Source organism: Heterocephalus glaber, unplaced genomic scaffold (genome assembly GCF_053883595.1).
Source record: "Heterocephalus glaber isolate CG9 unplaced genomic scaffold, H.glaber_assembly_v1.0 deba00001429, whole genome shotgun sequence".
NCBI lineage: Eukaryota > Metazoa > Chordata > Mammalia > Rodentia > Bathyergidae > Heterocephalus > Heterocephalus glaber.
This window is the reverse complement of record NW_028258294.1, coordinates 11,276,801-11,292,635: the sequence shown is the minus strand read 5'-3', so window position 1 is coordinate 11,292,635 and position 15,835 is coordinate 11,276,801. Positions and strand designations below refer to the sequence as shown.

The 15,835-nt window shown below is 44.1% G+C and overlaps 1 protein-coding gene across 7 annotated transcripts in view; it reads right to left on the bottom strand.

Annotated features, from left to right (window-relative positions):
• Amotl1 (angiomotin like 1) overlaps window positions 1-15,835 on the bottom strand; it is a 179,409-nt gene that overhangs the window by 8,179 nt on the left and 155,395 nt on the right. For all 7 annotated transcript variants that reach the window (XM_004838055.4, XM_087212303.1, XM_087212305.1 and 4 more), the window contains 4 exons: window positions 14,815-14,964; window positions 8,129-8,319; window positions 3,504-3,629; window positions 2,188-2,414 (listed from right to left, as the gene is read on the bottom strand). In XM_004838055.4, coding sequence (XP_004838112.2) covers window positions 2,188-2,414; window positions 3,504-3,629; window positions 8,129-8,319; window positions 14,815-14,964 — 694 coding nt within the window. The remainder of the gene's footprint in view (window positions 1-2,187; window positions 2,415-3,503; window positions 3,630-8,128; window positions 8,320-14,814; window positions 14,965-15,835) is intronic.

Sequence of the window (15,835 nt, the reverse complement as noted above, 5' to 3'; positions counted from 1 at the left end):
GTACACATTATTCCCTCAAAGAGCTATGAATCCAAGAAGCAGGAAGCCAGCTGGGCTCCTGGAAAGGGCTGCTGAGCTCTCTCCTCCCCAGTTCCAGTGGTGGTGAAGCTGGGGTTGCTGTGAGAAAGAAGGCCCGGTGTGCAGAGGTGTCCACTCTCCTCAAAGCCTTCCCACATGACTGGACAGGAGGGTGATCCTTTTATTTGTAAATGCATTACACATTCAGAAAAGTGCCAGTACTCTCAAACTCTAGCCTATAGGGAAAGTGGTAAGCACAGTCAAGTATCTGTTCACTTATCTTGTTAATCAGCCAGTGGTTCATAAAGTATCCTTGGCAGGGCTGTTCAAGGTGACACTCATTACTCAGGGCCATTGAGTCTGTCTACAGCACACATGCTTTTTGAAGTTCAAGGTGCCTATCCATCATCTGGCTCTATGGTTAAAATGAAGGTTCAATTCTGGGACAGGGACCTGAGCTCCTGCCTTTCTAACACACTTCAGGTGAAGTGGTACTGCTTGTCCACAGACTACACTTTGGGTAGCAAGGTTCTTTGCTGGGGGCTTCACACATCACCTCACTTTACACCTCACAACGTTCCTGTCTAACACAGAAGGATACTCAGAGAAATCAGCATCTCTCAGCTAAGTAGCAGCACAAATGAGCTTCAAACCAGCTGTGCCTGATTGGGAGCAATCTATGTTCTTTCCACCTTCTCTCTGCCTGCTGAAAGTCTGACAGGATGTTCTTGTGTGGTGGAGGTGGGGTGCTGGGTATAATAAACCACCAGGCAGTCATCTCTCTGGGAAGCCCCTCAGCAATCAAGAAGGGAGATGCTGTCACTGCCACCTCTCCCCCAAGCCTGTTAGGCAAGAGAGGGTGAGACTGTATGGAACTGTGAGTGGCCCAACTATGTGGCTCTGCCTGCACCCTCAGAGTCTTGTGCTGTTTTTCTTACTTATGAACACCAACTACAATGATGAGGAGGAATAAAGGTCCAGACAACACAGCACCTCTTCATTCAGGCCAAGGTCTGTGGCTCCCAGGCCTAGTTTAGAACTGCCAGATCCTGGGGGTACAGGCACAGACACCAAACTGAGCTGCCTGGATGCTTGTCACAAACAGGCTTCTTCCAAGGAGGTTCCCTTCAGAGCTGAGTAAATTTCACACTCCTTAAGGAAGCCTGTCTCTAACTAGGCTGGGAGCTAAGTGTCCTTGGGAGGGTCTTTGATGATCCCAGCTGCTGCTCATACACATCCTCTTTGAAGTGCATTTCCTTTGTGGGCAGGGGCTGCTGAGGCCACCAGCAGAGTGACTTCAAAAAGAGATTCCGGCTGGGAGCCTTTGATCCCTCAACTCTGTCTGTTCATATGGCAGCTCTTACCCCCTCTGGCACAAAGCAGCCAGGGTTCTCTGGGATCTCATACTCAGGAAAACTGGCTCTGGGCTCAATAAAGAAATAAAAACATACAGTGACTCAGAGATAAGTATAAAGGGAGGGCCAGACTCCGCAGAGTGCAGGGGAAGGGAGCAGAGGGCATAAGCGCATGCGTGTGCATGTGTGTGTGTGTGTGGGGGGGGGTGCTGTTGGTTACTTCCTGTCTAGCTCATTAGCCCAGCCAGTGAGCCCCAAAACCCACCCCTGGCAAGGACCACACTTGAATTCTCAAAATGCTGCTGGGCGACAACAATACAACAAAACCCACCACTAACCACCCCTTATACTTGAGAGCATTTCTTCCAATGTATTTCCCCCATTATGTCACTTGGCTATCCTACACTGAGGCAAGTGGGGCAGACACTGTCCTCTTTTCCTAGATGTGGAAGCAGAGGTAGAGCAGTTATATAACTGGGCTGGGGCAGATCCAAGTTCAGAGGCCTGATGTATAAGTGTTTCTAACAGGACATTTTGTGTTGTCACCTCAAATTTCAGCAATAATCAATACCAATTATGACATGAGCCAGCCCATGGCTAACAGCTACTCTGCTGGCATAGCCTTTAGAATTTACATAGTGCTTCCACATATCTCATTTAATTTCCACAACCAGAGTATGACTGCACCCCATTTCACAGATGAGTAAACTGAGACCAGGAGCTATTGAGTGCTATCAGTGGCAGGGAAGTCTCTTCTTAATGCTTGTGTGCCTTTGCTCTCAAGATCCCAGTCTGAAGGAGGAGCACAGCTCACCTATGCTCCCCTTCCAGGTCTTCTCTTCCTTCTTCTCCTCAGCCAGCTGGCTGCTGGTAAGCGAGGTCTGGCGGGAGTGTGTCCCAGTGGCCGCTGCAATGGATGGGACAGAACGAGCTGGCCGCAGGCTTGAGGAGTCTGTCTTCCCGGCATCTTTACGGGCTCGCTGCTGAAGCACCTTAATCATGGCATCCTTCTCTATGATTTTGGCATGTAGGTTTTTAATACTGTAAACCAGAACAAAACAGATCCATAAAAAGCTGTCTGGTTAGACAAACTTGAAGCATTTTTCTCAGGGACCTTAATTGTCATGCAGGGGCTGAGGGGTGGATCTATGGCAGTACAAGTCTTCAAACATTTACAATCTCCAAATTGTATAAGGTGGGTCTTCTGTGAGAAGTCAAAAGGGTGCACCTTCTCCTGGCACCTTAGAGGTTCTGGGACTTTCTGGAGGGACAGTGAGAATGATTATGGTCATCCACTAAGGACTTCCTGAACCAACCTGCTCAGGGACCACTGCACTTAGCCAGTCTAGTATTGGGAAAAGGAGCACTACAAAGCACAGAAAGTCTGAGGCCCAACAAATAAGGTAAGTCATTAACTGAGGTCAATTTCTCTATTTTCTGAAGGAAAAATAAAGAGATGAGCAGGTTCTCTGGAAGATTATTTTCCCCCATCGATGGCCAAAAATGAGAACACATAAAATCTGTATTCTTTCCATGACTCTCAGTGATGTGTCAGCCCTATTTTCACATCTGCACCCCGGGAGGCTCAAGACTTCCAAGGCTCAACTGGCCCTCAGGTGGTCAAGCCAGGGAGGCTTGTTTTATGATGACAAAAATCTGCTGGAAATCACATATAGCCCATTAGAAGAGTACACTGGCTCAGTAGGCTTCATATCTTTGGCTGTAATATGTGAATTCTGGCTCAGAAATCTCTGGGTCTTTGGGATATGTTTTTCTTTTCCAGCTCATAATGTCTGGAAGGTGATAGAGTCAGATGCTCAGAATTAATATGAGCATCTAAATCTTCCTGTCATTAGACTCAGCCTCCACCTTAAAACCTGCTCTAACCTGCAATTATCCCCCACAGAACTCTAACACCAGGCCCTCAGCTGAGTGGAACCATACACTTAGCGGTAGTTAGTTCTCTCCAGGACGGTGTGGAGTCCTCAAGCTCAGCCCTTCGAAACAGGCCAGGGAAGCAACTGTTTCTGGAAAGGCTGGTGTGTGAGTACAAAAGGGGCCCTGTTAGGGTCTGGAGATGAGTAGTCACAGTGGCACTTGGTGTTATGGCCACACACAGCTGTCCCTTACGTGTACTCCATGTCCTGACACCTTCTGTTGGCCTGCACCACCTCCTCCTCCTCCTGCCAGATGTGGGCCTCCAGCGAGCTCTCCCCGTAGCTGCCATTCCTCGAGTGGTTGATGATTGTGGTGTCCCTGGGAACACAGGACAGGCACCGGGTCATTGGAAGCCTTCCTGGCTTCCATGCAAACAGATTCAGAATGGAGAGGCCAGGATTTGTGTTGGAGCAGAGATCTGCCCGTCTCTCTAATCCCTTCTGAAGATTTCCATCTCCACTTCCCCAGCTCAGCCATCACACTCATCAGATGTTGATGCAGAAAATGGTGCAGATGCTCATGGAGAGGCAACCCAAGCACACTATCCTAAGACATCTCTCCAAAAAATCCCTTCACTTACCTACCCTGTCCTAAGTCCTAGCCAATTCTTTTCCTAAAGTTGGCTGAATTAAGATAGTATCTAAGGAAAGCAAGATAAAATTCAAAAGTCAAAATTTCTTGTCCCTTCTACTAACAACATCATCTATTGAGTTATGTGATTTGTTAAGAATATGTTGATGGGTACATACACATTTAATCTACTCGTATACGAATACCTTTATCATCATTACACTTGTTGGTGTTTCTATGCTTGTACTTTTAATTCTTGTTCTGCCTTATTTTTCTAATCACAAAGATCTACTTCTATGACCCACTGTAGTAGCTATTTCAGTATTTTACAGTAAAATGGGGGCTCAGTAACTACTTGAAACTGAGATTAGTCCTCTCAGATGGCTAGGTCCCAAGCGGAAGTCTTCCTTCACATTTATATTCCAATTTCCTTCTTGTTTAATGGGCTTCTGCCTAGAATTCAGATTAGGTCACAGCAGCAAACATGCTGGGTGTATCAGAAGAGAAAGATGTAGAAGACAGATGCTCTATCCTGAAAGTTCAGGTGAGAAGAAAGGAAATGTTGCTAGATGGAAAAGTAGTTTAAGCTGTAAGCAGGCGTCCAGTCAAAAATAATTATTTGTACTACTGGATTTGTCAATTTAATTACTGTTAACAATGACAGGTAAGTGATACCTTAAGATGAAAGCATTTAAGCCTCTGATATGTGAATACTAAATCCATAATGATCTAGTCAAATATTTCACTTTAACTCCATATTTCAATGTTTCAATCATATTGAAAACTTTAAAGCTCTTTTCTAAAACACCCTACAATAGCAAAAATGAGAACCTTTTTTTACTCTTTTTAAGGAGAGCTATTAGTGACTAAACATCTATTTTATGCAGGGATTGGAAACAGCACAATACACATGGTCTGTCATTTAGTTTTTGTGTTCTTTTTGGTGCCTGGGGCTGAACTAAGGGCTTTGAAGCATGCTAGGCAAGTGCTTTATCATGGAACTAAAGCTCAACCCCCTTGCTTAGTTCTTACATGTGCAATAGATATTACTCTCCCTGATTCACAGATGAAGCCAGACTTAGGTGATTTTTCCAGTAATGCCCAGTTAGTGAATGGTTGAAATGGATCAAATCCAAAGATGAATGACTCCAAAGTCCTTAGCCATTCTTCAACACCCCTAGAAGTTTCATTTGTGTTTATGAAGACCTCAGCAAAGGTACATAAAGATAAAGAAAATGAAGAAGGTAGCATATGTATGAATGTGCCTCAAAAAAGTGCAAGCTGTGACTGAAACATATCATAAAAGCAAGTAATACAGAAAGCAAAAAAAAAAAAGCTTTAAACATACTTATAAAATTATTGATTCACCCTATGATATACAAAAACCATCAATATTAGTGGCTATAAACATTTTCAACCAATTTGTTTTTGGAGAATTCACATGGAACTGGAGACAAATCTAAAAATTCATATTTATACTGTCAAGTTAGGGTAGCAGGCACAGTTGACTGGTAGATAATTGTGCAATTAGTTGGTAACTCCTTTGCAATTTGTAAAAATTCAAAACCTCCCCACACATAAAAACAAAATTAGCCCAACCTCTAAAAATTCTGATCAATGGCATCAAGATATGTAGAGATGACAAAACCAGTTGGTATACAAAAATTTTATTCTTTGTTTAAATGTCATTGCTTATAAAAGTGAAGCATGCACCAAACACATAGGATTAATGGGTAGAAATAGTCACCTTCACCAATTTATCTGCAGCCATTTGGCATCTAGACATGAGCTCAAAAATGCTTCATTTTCGAAGCCCTTCATTATCAACAGACAAGTAATGTTTAAATTACAGAAGTTTTCTTTGAAAGGACATTAAGGTTGGCGCTAAATTTCTGAGTGTCTCTGAACCCTTCTCCCTTTCTCTCGCTGATGGTGGCAGGAAGCAGTCCATAAAGGAGTGGGGAGGGTGGCTTCTCAAGTTATCAAATGCTTGATGAATATACATGGAAAAGAGGGGCAAAGGGAGGAATGGTGGAAAGGACTCCATCCACACATCTACAACTCCAAATAGCACAGAAGAACAAATAGTACAGCTGAGAACTTCCATCCTCTGAAACAAGAGCCATTTCCTCTTGTCTGACAGATGGTGGGCAGGGCTGGGCCTAGAGTCTGTAGGTGGGTGATTGTGTTTAGGGTTTGTATGGTTCTACTCACCTCCTACCTTCCCTGTGCAGGCCTGCTCACCCCCACTTCTGATTGTACATTCCAGTCCCCTTCATTTACTCAGGGCCCAGGATCCCAGGCAGATATCTAATCTGATAAACCAGCAGAAGGTGGCCCAACAATGACAAATGAAGGCCTGTGTCGTCCCCTGAGGGAACTCATTTCCACCAATATGGGGCTTTAGTGTCCTCAGCCAGAGGAATGTGGTTGGGTCCCCTGCTCTCTACCAGTCCAGAATTACTATTCCATTTTGCATGAGGTCAGTGACACTCAGAAGGGCTTATCCCTGTCACATGCCCACAGTTAGTGACAGAGAAGCCTTGAACGCAAATGTCCACCTCCCTGGACGCTGATCTTGCACTGAACCCAGATACAGAAAGCAAACACCCAGGGCAATCACATTGACAAGATACATTAGCCCGAACCCCTCTGCAACTTTACACTGTCTGTTCTCTTCCTCAGGCTAGAGAGGTAATTCCATTGTTAGTTTGAAAAATAAAAAGCTGAAAATAAGAACATTTTAAGTATGTGAAAATCAAGAAACGTTGCAAAGGGCTTCACTATCCCCACCTATACAGTGCAGGACTGAGCTGGAGGCTGCATGTTCCCTCCAACTCTCATCCCCTAACATTGGAATTTGTGACTCTCAGGGGTTTATTCCCACTCCCAGTTTCACTCATGGATATTGGTGGGTTGTCTCCCTTCACGGCATGAGTGCTAGAGAATTACTCCAAAACAGTTATTTCCCATGAGTCTGTCATCTTGCCACGTTCAAGGATGCTTGGGAGCCCAGTGGGGGCATCTGTGCCACATAGTGGCACTGCTTTCTCCAATCCCTAGAGCTAACATCTGAGCACATACCCAGGGATTCTTCTCTACTCCAGTAATGAACCTGAGAGCCCATAAACAGCTTATAAAGCACCAGTCCCTCAATCCTAGCACATCTTCTCACACTCACTGAAGTAACTGAGTCTGTAACCAGCTGCACCTTTGCTTTTATTCCTATTGCCTGGCTCACATCTGTCCAACACAAATGAACAAAAAATAGCCCTTATTTATTAAGAAGGCCAGCTTTCTGGATGCTCCTTTGAAATTGGAGAATCTCCTCCAAATGTACTGACTCTAAACTTTGGTGAATTCCAAACAACTCTAAATTAAAAGTGCAATATGACTTCTGAGAAAAAGCATGCTGAGTGAAAGGGAGTGAGGGGCTTGATGGGTTGTGCACAGCCACTTGATGGCCAAGAGCAATTCAGACAACAATCTTTGTGAGTTATTTTGTGGACTATGGCACATACTGAGCTACTTTTGAAAGAAGAATAAGGCTGTATACCTAAGAAGTGAAAAGTAAAGAAACAGAGGTAAACACTGACAGTGGCAGGAAATGATTTCAAACTAAGTATATCAGATATGAAGTTGGACAGATCACCCTGTGACGCATGGTCCACTGCTAACTACTATTTGGAAATTGGATTCAGGATTGGAAACCAACCACTGTACCTCTCCCAGGCTTGTTTTCTTCACTTGTAAAATGAGGATAAGAAAAGGACCTGCTCTCAGGGCTGCCATGAGAGCTATGCGTTCTTCCTGTCCAGGCCATTAAACAGACCCAGTGTTAAAAGAATCATAAATACATTTCCCCAACATCATTCTTAGAGATCACATAGTATTGCTCTGTGAGGATGTACTTTATTAAATGAGTTTCCTCTTGTTGGACTCCGAGCTATTTTTAATGTTCTGATATCTTCAGCAATACTGGGTGGTCATCCTTGGACCTAACTCTTTGGGCACTCATGTTGCCTTCCGTAAGATAAATAGCTAGAACTAGAATTTTGGAACCAAAGGAACGGCACCTATTGCCAAAGTATCCTCCAGAACTGTTATACCATCTTTCTCTCAACTACCCATATAGTCCTTTAAACATTATTTTTGGCTGACCCTGCACCCTGGGATGGGCCTCTGGACCTCTCTGGACCCATGTTTTGTTCTGATGTTCATTCCAATGGCAGAGTGTACTGTCTCACCTCTCAGCTGCAGCAGTGGCTGCAGCATTCATGGCGAAGTGTCGGATGGTGCTCTCCTCGAGGTACTTCTGCTCCCACTTGGTCATGTCAGCCTCCAGGGCTAGGATCCGCTCTTCCTTCTCCCGTACAAGTTCCATGAGGGCCGGAGCATTGTATTCTGGCATGCCAGCCTGATGGCCATTTCCATGTTTCTGGAGAGGCAGAAATAACATCCTAATCCTCAAAATGAGCTACAAGGTAGACCACATCAGCCAGGTCAGCACTGTTATCTGCACGAAGCACAACGGTCCCCCAGATTCCATGGCAGTTCATATACATTGTCATCATGGCCATGCTCCCTCTCTGCAATGTGTACGACCTGAAGGCACCATGTCACCTCACCTCTATGTTCTCTAGCTTGCCTCATACTCATGCAGCTCTGTAACAGACAACATTATACTAATGTTACAGAAAGAAACTAAGGCCAAATTAATGGTTCTTTTTTCTCAGATAGTCAGCAGTAAAGATTCAAACCTGGGTCTGGCTTCATAGCTCAAGAACACTGCATGACAAGAAATGTCTTGTCCAAAGTCATGCAGTTTATACCAAATTTATACCAAAAGCAAGAAAAGGAATTAAGCCTTGGCCTCTGGTCTAAGGGTCTTTCTCTAGGATTCAAGGGAGTGATTCCAGATGCTTGTTTCCTCTGAGACTAGGAGATAACATAGAAAGGGACAGGAAGTAGGAGTCAGATGCCCGAGCATGCATGCTCCCAGCTGCCAGGTTGATTTGCGAACAGAACCATCAAGACTTATCCCATTAGAGAATGAAAAGCAAATTAGATAATGCGTGTGAAAGTAGAATGTCTCCAATGCAAGGCCAGCTCATTTTTCAGCTCTTTCTTTTCATCTATATCAGCAAGAGGAAATAAAGTGATTGTTATCTGGACTGCTCAAAAGATGAGGATATTCACATTTCAGATGTTCCTTTTAACTCAGGAATACTATTTCTCTCTTTTTTTTTTTTCTGGTACCGGGGATTGAACTTGGGTCCTTGCGCTTGCGCATCAGGCAGCAAAACCACTGAGCTAAATCCCCGGCCCACTATTTCTCTAAAGAACATGAAGTAAGGGATGATGGGGGTTTGAGAAGTTCTGACTTCAGACCAGCAGCACAGACAGGAAATCTCAGCATCTCAGGGTTCCAGGCCCTGTCTGAGTGTGAGCCAGGATCCTTCACACCTGAGAGGATGATTTCATTCCAGCTGATTTATATCCTGGAACTTGTATTTTCCTCATGTTTTCAGCGATCATAAATTTTAAGTGCAATTTAAAATTGCAGCTAGTTGCAAGGTGAGAGGTATTTGAACACTTTACCCAAAACTATTTAAGCCCTAGATTATGAAAAGAGCTAGAGAATTACCTAGAGTAACAGCTGGGCATTTGAGCTGCACTGATGGAACAACTCCTACCAGAAAAGAGAACAAATGGACCTACAGGGTTATTTATTTATTTATTTGGTACCAGGGATCAAATTCAGGACCTTGTGCTTTTGTGGCAGGTGGTGGCACCACTGAGCTAAATCCCCAGCCCCCTACAGGGTTTTTTGTAAACCATACATTTGTATTCAATGTGTTTAAACTCCAAATATAAATTATTTTCAGAAGTGGTAGCTTTCTGGTGACCAATATTTAGGTAAGAATAGAACAGAAGGCACATCTCTGTCCTCATCTGACCTATACAGGAAGTCACCAACCCCAGCTGGCTAGACACATGGATTAAGGCAGGAGGACAGATGAACCAGTCCACTAAGATGAGAAGCTGTTTTTAGAAACTTTTCCAGAAGGAGCTTGCCTGGCTCCACTAAACTGCCATCTATGCTTGTCAGTTTCTGTCTAAATCTTTTCTGTTGGCTTCTCACTTCTCAGCTGGCTTATTTCTGCAGAATTCCCTTGACCTCTCATGAGATTGTGACAACTCTTCATAGGCCCTCTAGCTCTGGTCTAATAGTAACAGTTGTTTAATAAATGCATGGATTTCAGCATGGAGGTGTACAGAGAACCAGTATCTAATGGGTAATTATGCTAGTCAGAATATCAAACCAAGGGCCTGGCAGGACACTTTCAGATGCCCATTTAGCTAGTCTACAAATATAAACAGCATGTACCATGTGCTGGGGGTACAATAATGACCAAAACAGATGAAATCTTTGCCTTCTGACCTTAGCCTGGCCCCTGTGCCTTATTTTCCTCTTCTGTGACATTCCCACCTTTTCTCATGGGTCCTCCTAGGACTACCATGAAAGAAAGATGCAGAATTACTTCGAGCTCTTTGTGAAAAAAAGATAACATTGTGACTTCTTAAAAATGCAAATTTCTTGCTGGGCATGGTCGTGCACACCTGTAATCTCAGCACTGGGGAGGATGAGACAGGAGAATCTCGAAGGCCAGCCTGGACTACATAGAAGAACCTGTCTCAAAAAAAAAAAAAAAAGCAAATTCCCCTCCCTCCTATTTTATTTGTTTGTTTGTTTCTCACATCTCTCCCAGTTCCTAATGATTCTGAAATACTATATCACCTCCTGTGGTAGAGGAGAGATGACGTATAATAATGACTGTCAACTGAGTTTCCTTCCTGCCAGTCCTATTGTCCTGACCTATCTTTCTCTCCTTCAATGAGACCTTTGTCACCATTTTTTCCCATTGGAAAAGTGACATAAGTGAAGAATTTGGGAGATGGTACCGAGGGTGCCCTAAGCCTTCAAATGACTCTGACGGTAATGACATTCATTAGAACAGTATTTAGAGTTATTCCTTCTTAATCAGTTGCTAAATGCCAGGGACTGCGAAAGGCACTTTGTGCAGATTTCCTTAACTGTAGATTCTAGTATAAAATGAGTACTGGGAGTGGTGGTCCATGCCTGTAATCCCAGCACTCAGGAGCCTGAGGCAGGATTGTCACCAGTTAAGAGGGCAGCCTGGGGCTACACAGTGAGTTCAAAGTTCAAGGTCAGTCTGAACGTCATAGCAAGATCCCATCTCAAAAAAAAAGTATGAGTATAATTTATTTTCCTCACTTTATAAATGAGGATGTTAAGGCTCAGAAAGATAATTTACCCAAGGCTATATCCTCTCCTAGGAGGAGGCAGGACTCAACCCTGGTCAGGCTAACACTGGAGCCCAGGCTCCAAATCAGTACAGGATTCCATGGCACTCTGTTCATCTCTAGCATATCCACCCTTCTGGAAGAGTCCAGGGCACCTCACAGGAGCCTCACTAGAGTTTGCTGGGGGCTCTGTGTTCTTAAGAAGACCAAGTGGAGAGACTCAGCTGTGTCCTGGCCTCAGGCTAAGAGGACAGCCCTTGTGTGGGGTGCTGATCCAACAAGTACTCTAAGCTACTCTCCTATGTCTTTAGAATTATGCCCTGTGGGAAGTGGTGAGCCAGGGTGGCTGGCCTTACTGATTTGCAGATGACTCAGGGCTTTGTTATAGTGTAACCTCAGCATGATTTCTAAAGAGGTCGAATAAATGCCTCATTGTCATAGGGCTAAAGGAGCCAAGAGTGACATGGGCTTCGGAAGCTCTCCCCAAGGCTCCCCACGTTTCTGCCAAAAAGGGGCAGGCACATGCATGGCTATGCAAGGGTGAATGGAAAAATCAGAGAGGCCCTGGGGCAGCCTTTCTCAGAAAAGCAGCTTCCCAGATGATTCTATGTTCTAGAGTGGGCTCCTGGGAACACTGACAGAGTTGCTCTCTCACTAGTCCACAGGACCCAGACACTACTGTGAGCAGACTGTAACTCGTACAGCGTCTACCACATGGCACTGGTGAAACAGTCATAATTTTATGAAATTCATGATTTTAAGGAATTACACGTGTGTATATATTTTTATAATAGCATTTTTACCTTTTCTGGTTATAGAATAACATATACTTACTGGTAATATTAGAAACACAAGAAGTATTAAAGCAAGAAAATAAAAATACCTATTTTTTAATGAGTACAGAAGAGCAACAGGAAAATCTGAATGTGTTTCATGTCATAGGAGACATATTGTGGCACAGGCCATGGTCACAGTCTCGCTGCTTGACACAGCTCCAGTGAAACCGAGACTATGGCTGAAACCACGACTCTGTCTTTTGCTTTTGATTTCCGCGGTAGTGATTACCTCGGTGCTGTACTCCCCGGGAAATCACTGAAAGGATAAAAGTCAATACTTTGGAAATGGTTACTAGGCCGGGATTACAGGGAGAAATTGTAAATCCATTTACAGAAAAGCCCCTCACCCATACCTCCATGAGTAGTGGGGACCTGACATCCATATGCCCTCACTGTACAAAGGGAAATTGGGACATCAACAAGTTCATGACGCAGGCACCCCACTGCCTGGCACCTGGTCACCCTTGGCCAACACCTGCAGGGCACACAACAATGAGATCTGACGAGAAACTTGGCCTAATGAAGTAGCCTGACCTTTCTAAAATGCTTCCTGTTCCTCAAATGCAAATCTGATAAATTAGCAAGAGTTCACATAGCACCCGGAAGAGTATTTAGAACTGGGTGGTCTAAAATATTTTCTTAGATGATATCAGCTTTTCTTTAACTCTGTATGAAAACACACTGTGTATGGACCCATGTGCTTACCAAAGCCTTGTGTAATCAAAACATATAAGTAAAGTGATTTCGGTTTAACTCAGACAGGCAAGCTGAGCTGCCGACCCTCCACTCAGTGTCTGTCTCATTCTCTCGTCGCCGACTCCACACTTCCTCTCAGGACCTGAACCCACTGGAGCTGGACTCTGGCAATATTAATACTCATTAAAAAAACCAAACTGTAATATTATTTATGGAGAGATGCTGAGCATCAAATTCTGTTCAATTCTAAAGACTGTCTTCCCCTCTCGGTCTCCTGTCAGCCATACACAGCTAGGGATCTGCTATCAGTTCCCAAAGACAAACCCAAAGTGCAAGAAGAGTAATTTCCCTGGTGAGCCCCAATTCTGATGCTGCTGCCTAGAGCAGTGTGCCTAGCTTACCTCAGCCTCTGCACAAGCTACTGCTGGTCTGAGGATGGATACGGGTCTGAATGCACATAAAAAGAGCTGTCCTCTGTGGCAATTAGGGTGTTTTTCAAATAACTCCAGAATCTTATTTCTTTCTTTCTTTCTTTTTTTTTTTTTGGTACTGGGGATTGAACTCAGGACCTTGCACTTTCGAGGCAGGCGCCGGAACCACTGAGCTAAATTCCCAGCCCCAGAATCTTATTTCATCTTGATACATGACAAGGATAAGAGTTGAGTCTGGTATCACAGCACTCAAAATAGAAAACCCAAGTATAAGTATTCTAACTGTAGAGTGTGGATAACACATTAATTGGAAGAGAATATTCTTCTTGGCTTTAAGAGTTGAGATGTACCTATTATAACAGCCAGAGACTTGTCAGAGTCTACCACGCCTGGGACCAGGGAAGTCTTGTTCTCATGTTGAGGAGGTCCAGATCTCAACAGCTGAGTAACAGAACAGTAGAAGGTCTCGACTGATGCCGGGGTATATGGCAAAAGTTGTAAGTATCAGAAGACTGGAAAAGGACCCACCCTTCCTCACAAGCTATGGACTGAGCCAAGGTGGTGGTGGAAGCCAGGGTGGATTTCTTCAATTTCTGCGCAATCTTGGTGACACTTCCTCTGTCAGCCAAGTGCACACACCCAGAGAGAACTGCAAGGGCCTACCATGCAAGAGGGCTGAGCTGGCCTGAGTACATGCTTTCAAGTGTTTCAACCACAACTACTAGGCCCTACCCGGTAAATAATTCCAGGAGCCTGCCTTACATTTCCCGGTCACCCCACTGAGAGCACACCCTTCATCGGCCACCTAACAGGCTGTGCCCACCACACTGATGGATAATGGACAAGCCTAGGAGCAGCCAGGAGCTCTTGGCCAGGCTGTTGCCAGACTTTTCTCTTTGCTTACATGCACACTGGCCCTGGGTGGAGCGTTCTACCCCATGCTTACTTGTAGCTGAGTGACATTATCAAGTTGCTACCAGCAGAGTAGAAGCAGAAGGAATTGCAGCTTATGGCCAGTATTACTTCCTAGAGGTGGTCCTGAACTTCCCTCAATCACCTCTGAAAGCTCAGTGATGACAATGTCCTATTAATTTCACCCTTTACCCGCTCTTGGCTTTAGCTCCTCCATGGACTCCCACTGTCACTATACCCAAGATCACAGTAAGAGTCTTCAGGAGGGTCTCCTTGACTTCACCATCTGCCCTCCAAGGTGTTGATTATAGTTTCATCTTTTGATTACAGGAGGAAGCCCCTTCTCTCCGCTTGACCAAATACCTTCCACAAACAGGCCACTGCCCCTCACTGGCCACTTCAATGGGCAGTCTTCAAGGCAGCCAGCTGCCTTGGACTTGGCCTGCCACTTCGTGACCCTCTCCTTTACACGTTCCCTATGTTCTTGGCCCTGAATGTCCAACAAAGTCACCCTTCAAAAGTCCAGCTCAAATGTGAAGCTGCCTTCCCCTCTCACCAGCCCCAAGGTGGTGATTCCTTTCTCTCTGTGACGAAGATTTTTTCTCCATAGTGAGTGGACCTCCCAATGTCCCCCCTGGTGGCTAGGTTTCAGGACAGGGAGTTTTAAGTGTAGAGAGCAGTGGCAGGCCCTTGAGGGCACTACATGTTTATTGACTGAATTTAATTCACCTGCTGGGTCCTCAGCGCATCCAGCTCTCTCTCCAACCAGGTCCGCAGCCTGCGCTCCATCTGCTCTCGCTTCTCACATGCAGACTGCAGCTGTGTCAGGGCCTGCTGCAGCTTCTCAACTTTTTCCACATATGCCTGCTTCTCTCGTAGCTGACAGGAGAAGAGTGACAAAGCAGAGTTGAGCCCATGATTGTCAATGCTGGAATGCAGGTGGGAGTCAGACCCTCTGGAGATTGTGTTTAAAGTACAGGTGTGGGCACCTCCCTTCTCTTCTCCCTCACGTGTGCTCTGACAAAAAAGTTTTACACAAAGGCCATCAGTTATCCTTAAAGTGGCCAGGATGTTTGGAATGGGAGACCTTGCTAGGGCACCTGCTTTTGGTAATCTGTACAGCTTTGGGCTCAATGCTTAGTTATTTCTTAATGATTACAGCATTTACAGGCACTGGAAATGAGGTTACTAAAGAGCTTTTTTTACCATGAAGAAATATTTATTCTATAATGTTAAATGAAAAACCCCAAATTAAAAACTACATACATTATCACAACTATTTTTGTCTTCCTATATATTGGCCCATAAAAAAAATACCAGGAATAAATGCTTAAAGCATTAACTATGTTTAAAGAATATTCTGTATAAAGAATAAGGAATTTTAATTTTCTAAGATAAATATAAACTATTCTGCTATAAAAAATTATGTGTATATATGTATATATATGCATGTATACCCATTTGTGTATAAACATTTATTATAAATATTTATAGACTGAAGATTTCAGTGACCTTGAGTAGTTGACAGCCCTGAAGAGACAAAAAAGATATAATGAATACTCAACAAAATGACTTCAGGAAATGGAAATTAAACTTAAAATGACTTAAGTAAAGTTGCATCAGGTATGGATTTAAAATCATGATCCATAACTTCAAACTGTTATTCAAACTGTTTTCTTCTAACTGGAAGTTTGGCCCATGTTCATAAATCCAGGCACATTTCTATCATTCTGGGAATCGGCTGGTGCCA